This window comes from Cydia splendana, chromosome 4 (assembly GCF_910591565.1).
Source record: "Cydia splendana chromosome 4, ilCydSple1.2, whole genome shotgun sequence".
Taxonomy (NCBI): Eukaryota; Metazoa; Arthropoda; class Insecta; order Lepidoptera; family Tortricidae; genus Cydia; species Cydia splendana.
The window spans coordinates 24,424,622-24,430,621 of record NC_085963.1 but is presented as its reverse complement, the minus strand read 5'-3'; the positions used below and the strand labels follow the sequence as shown (position 1 = coordinate 24,430,621).

Sequence of the window (6,000 nt, the reverse complement as noted above, 5' to 3'; positions counted from 1 at the left end):
ACTTATGTACGAAATGTCATTTGATATTTGCCAGTCGCTTTTCGGTGAAGGAAAACATCGTGAGGAAACCGGACTAATCCCAATAAGGCCTAGTTTCCCCTCTGGGTTGGAAGGTCAGATGGCAGTCGCTTTCGTAAAAGCTAGTGCCTACGTCAAATCATGGGATTAGTTGTCAAGCGGACCCCAGGTTCCCATGAGCCGTGGCAAAATGCCGGGATAACGCGAGGAAGAAGAAGAATATGGAGTAATCCATCTTCATTTATTGCTAAAAATACATAAAAAGTGAAATGTACCTTAAGTCATAAAGTTTTACATATCGACATCTTTTTATCGATATCAAATCCCTAGAATGTGCCCCGAGTTATCACAGGTTTGGCTAATCTACCTACTTCAATCACGCTATAATATTTATATCAACGTCATAGTGGTTTAACTTGGAAACTTACCATTCACAAAAGGTTTGCGAATTAATCGCGCAGTTAACACAAATGTTTTACCGAACATGAACCTTAACACACTGTAATAAGGAGACACGTGTATACATATTATTGAAGCGTGTGAGGAAATCCCGTGAGCAAAGGAAAACAGATCAGTCGTCGGCCAACCGCCGCGCTGAACACGCGTCGCGTTGAAAACAAAAGACGCGCGAACCGACAATAAATCTATTTATTTACATTATAAGCGACAATAAATTGTAACTAAGGTGCCAAATTACGACAATAATGAGTGAAACTAAGATGGATGTATGCGGCAGCGTAATGGATGGCGTTAATGAGAAAGGGGCGAATTTAGAGTCCCCCTCTAAAAAAGTTGAATACAAAGTATCCCCCTCCAGATATCTTATGTTGGGTATATTTGTGTTCTATTCGGCTTCCAATGCTTTTCAATGGATACAGTATAGTATAATACAGGACGCCGTGGTGAAATATTATGAGGTTTCCAGCATCACCGTGTATTGGACGTCCATGATCTACATGATTACTTACATTCCGCTGATCTTTCCGGCTAGCTGGCTTTTGGATAAAACTGTGAGTTTCTACAATGTAAATCCTACTAATATAAGTTCACTTTCACACACACACACTAGTTTAAATTCAAAAATCAAATCTTAAATAAATATTCACCCTCTAGATAGTCTAGATGATCATTAAAATATTTAAAAAAATAACCAAGTTGTCAGACTAGGATTTACCTATGAATATCATTAAAAAAACTGAATGTTACGTTCGAATATTGTAAACAAACAATCAAAAACATTCTTTGACGGGAAATATTCCGCAAGAATATCAGCCAAAAGTACGATTATGAACAAAAAAAAAACCGGCCAATTTAGCCGTTTGTTGTGTAGTAGTAGATTGTAACCAAGGGATGAAAGGCACTCATTTCTGCCGAGGTAGTTTGGCGCTCGAACGCAGTGCATGAGAGCGCCAATAGTCCGAGGCTGAAATGATGCCTGTCACCCGTGTTAAACACTACTTTTCATTTCGAATACGAGGAAAGTAAAATGCATGTTTTTTTAAAACATGACTAAGTATACATTTTTATAGTATATTTTGAGGGTACTTTCAATTAACAATTTAGGCAAAGTATCGTCATTTATGGAATGGGGAGTCAAATATCAGAATGAAAATTGTATAACAAATCCATTTATACTCAAATTTCAATAGCTTATCGTAAAAAAAAATAATTAAATCGTACTTGGAACCTAAAATGCTTTAGTGCAGAAACGTATCATTTTCTGCACACCTTTTAGAACAACAATGACCCTCTTTCAAAGCATGAGAAATGAAAAATATTGTTAAAAAGTCTACTTATTAATTAATACCTCCAAAAATATTAATTTTCGTGACAACTTTAAAATTTGCTAAAACCTGTTATCCCTATGATAACTTGATTAAGAAATTGCTTTTACTCGATAAAATGCATTATCTTATCTTATCTTATCTTTATCTTTAGAAATTTATTAAACATTGTGGTACCTACACAATGCACTGAAAATCTCTACTACTTAACGACAACTTTATAGTTTATTGCCACCGCGTCATGAAAACAATCTTGCCTTTTACGATCCCAACGGAGGCATTAGAACATAATAGGTTACATTAAAGACCTGTCATTCATACTATGCATGTTCAAACTCCGTATAGGTACTTGCTCATCTTTGCCTATTATGCCAAACATTGCCTAAGTTGAATAAACAATTCTCTACCATACAGCTGGCTCCAATTTCACCACGGTGCGACAATTGTAAAACATCACTGTTGCTGACGTCACAGGCATCCATGGGCTACGGTTACCGCTTACCATCGGGCGGGCCGTATTCCTGTTTGCCACCATCATTGTTTTATTAAAAAAAACTTTATTATATCGGAAAAAAAACAGATATTTCTCTTGCTAAGTTTATGACAATTGTCACAAGAAACACTACAATTGTCACGAAATTCCGACATATAACTCATTACCTGTCAATAATTACCTACAATTCTTCTAAATCTTGACAATTGTCAGAAACTTCGCAAAAGAAATATGTTTTTTTCCGATATAATAAAGTTTTTTTAAATAATACAATGATGGTGGCAAACAGGAATACGGCCCGCCCGATGGTAAGCGGTAACCGTAGCCCATGGATGCCTGTGACGTCAGCAACAGTGATTTTACAATTTGTCGCACCTGTCACCGTGGTGAAATTGGGGCCTGGTAGAGTACCTACTTAAGTACTGACTATTAACTACTAATTATCATGAGGTAATGTGCATAATATGCGTGAATCTTTTTAAAACTATTGAAACGGATTATATCCCGTATATTGAATTCATACTATAGGTAAACCAGAACTTTGGGAGTATTGTCAAGAGGGCGCTCGTTTTGAATTTTATATATCAACAATTTGTATAGTGGGGACAATGGAAATTGGCAGATGATTTTTGTTTTATTCCGACAACTTTAATAATAGCGAAGTTTGATGTTTGGATATTTCTTCGGTTTTTACGCTATAAAATTCGTGAATTTTACGACGTATGACACATAAATCAAAATCATCCAAATCTATTTTCTTTTTTTGTTTTCTTTTTTTTAGGTTTGGTCGTTTAATTCCGCCCTTACGCCCTTCGCTAGCAATCCGTGATACCGATGCATGCGATACACCTAATACACAAATCAAATTATTACAAGACATCAACCAAATCGTGACGACCTGACTATAGTGACATTTGTCCATAAGTTTGAAACTTACCCGTCAATTCAGGTGCTAATTTCGTTATGTTTTCTAATGGAAAAAATTTCTCTCCCGCACGTTTTTTTCCCAATAAATAACTATATACACTATTTACAACTTTTTTCTCTGTAAAATCTAAAACTTTCGGCATGATTATTGCAGTCTAATAATAATTCACACGAAACTAGACAAAGCAATGTTTACATTGTCAATATTGACAACTATCATAGAGGGTAGATGTTGTCTATTATTAAAATTGTTGCCATTGCTAGAAATTAGTACCAACAAATTTCCGTAACATGGCGCACCCTCAATAGATCCTGGTTCACCTTTACATCCCGACGTTTAATCCGTTTCAATCATAGAAGGTAGGATCGTATAGAAGTGGTATACGCGTGCCTCCGTGAGGGACAAAACATATGCAAATGCGACACTGTGATTGGTCGAATTTATTTGTTGCCCACCATTATCCATACTAAAAAAATGATGGGGAACAAAAAATATGTGAGACTGTCATAAGGACAAACAATAATAGCGCTTTCTCTGCTACCTACTCCTACTGAAAGATACGTAAGACTATCCCGTTCTGTCAGTTATCCCCACCACTCATGCCCAATCCAGTTTAATACTAGATTCATAGTTTCAATAGTTTTATTTCATAGCTTTTATAGCGTTTTTATTTCTTAGTAGAGCATGTTTAGAGTTAGACCAAGAGAAGTCTGCAACGAGCTATTTATACGTCATAATTTCATACAAGTTTGACGTTTAAAATAACACTTGCACTGCGTGTGCTATCAAAATCGTTGCAGACTTCTCTTGATCTAACTCTAGTTCTACTAAAAACTAAACACTATAATGGTTAAAACACTTTTGCACCTTTAGATGCACCATTTTTGTAACACCATTTTGTATTTTATATGACACAGGCACTTGAGTTTGTATCGAAAATACTTTTTTGAACCCTTAGGGCTGATTTAGACGGCGCGCGAACTGTTGGTTAAGTCCAATTCAACCGACCGATCAAAACCCGCAATGTAACGAAACTCGCATGCGAGTCCTCGCACCGTCTAAGTGAGCCATAAAATTCATTAGAACTAAAACCAGACCTATGTTACGAACATATGAATAATCAAGCAATTGCATAAGCTCATAACAATTTTTTTTATGTTCCTCTAAAACGTACAATAAGGAAAAATTGTATGTACCTAATCTAATCTAAACATATACTCGTACTTATACCTTCCTACCTACTATACTATAATCTGTTCGAGGTACGGAAAACAGTGAAAAATATAGATAATACTCCTAAAAATACGTGTGATACCTCATTAGATTCGTAATGATGTCTAGAAAAATTTATTCGAAGCGTGTATTAGCACACAAAAAATTACAAAAGTTATTAACAAAAAAAGGGAGAAAAAAGTAGATTTGTCTTATTTCCCAAATATCTCAAAAAGTATTAATATTTAAGAAACCAAAATAAATATTATAAAAGAGGAGGATATTTCCAATCAAACATTCCATACTTGCAGAACCGTATTTCCATTATTTATACTTCTTTTTCAACGCTGAACACAGCCCTCCGCCCCTCATTTTCGAGAAACGCGCGCGGCGTGAAAAAGCCATTATAAAAAAAATAAAAAAGAAAAAAAAAATTGCATAACTCATTGAAAAAATTACTTTAAGATAAATTTATACAAGTAGTACATTTGTTCACATGTTTTAAATACACCATATTTTTTTTAAATTTTTCAATCAATATTTAATGTCTTTAAAATTATATTTAATGTTAGTTACGTAATGGCTTTTTTACGCCGCGCGCGTTTCCCGAATATGAGGCGCGGAGGGCTGTGTTCAGCGTTGAAAAAGAAGTATATATAGTGGAAATACAGTTCTGCAAGTATGGAATGTTTGATTGAAAATATCCTCCTCTTTTATAATATTAATTTTGGTTTCTTAAATATTAATACTTTTTGAGATATTTGGGAAATAAGACATATCTACTTTTTTCTCCCTTTTTTTGTTAATAACTTTTGTAATTTTTTGTGTGCTAATACACGCTTCGAATATATTTTTCTAGACATCATTACGAATCTAATGAGGTATCACACGTATTTTTAGGAGTATTATCTATATTTTTCACCGTTTTCCGTACCTCGAACAGACTACTACTTCTGTTTTAACATACGTAGGTATATACGGAAAACGCTCAATTTCTGGGTAAATTATCACAAACCGACAACGAGCGCATGTCGAGAGAAATAATAATTCGTCATAAAACGATTTGAACCGTCTAATATCACGGTTTTATGGTAAACTGTGGCTGTTGAGCGATTACAGTTTTTTTTATGAAGACGTAAATACGTGACGTGTATGAATGGCGAGTTTTTCCCGTCGCTGTCGCCGGTACGCCACACTCTTAGCCGAGTTATGCACGGCACAAAAGATTATTGTAAAATATGTGTTTAATTGTATTGAAATGACAGGTGTCATCCTACCCTTGGAGTTTCAATAACATTATAGAGTCGGACCATGCTACTTCTGTACGTCTACCGTCAGTTTTAACATTGACACATACGCTCACGTCTACGTAACTTACTTTCTATGCATCTCGCTCGTACTCGCATATTAGTGCAAGCGAGATGTACAGAAAGTAAATTACGTAGACGTGAGCATTATGTCAATGTAAAAACTGGTGGTAGACGTACTCATGCTATTTGGAAGGACAAAGTGTGGCGATGTCATCTTAATGTAAAATTGCTGTGAATCTATGCAGTTTATAATGA

The 6,000-nt window shown here is 35.2% G+C and overlaps 1 protein-coding gene across 1 annotated transcript in view; it reads left to right on the top strand.

Annotated features, from left to right (window-relative positions):
- The first annotated feature begins 488 nt into the window (after positions 1-488).
- The window catches only part of LOC134790181 (uncharacterized MFS-type transporter C09D4.1), a 55,488-nt gene continuing 49,976 nt past the window's right edge, over positions 489-6,000 (top strand). Inside the window, exon 1 of the mRNA XM_063761001.1 lies at positions 489-1,028. Within this exon, the coding sequence (XP_063617071.1) occupies positions 723-1,028 (306 nt within the window). The 5' untranslated portion in view covers positions 489-722. The remainder of the gene's footprint in view (positions 1,029-6,000) is intronic.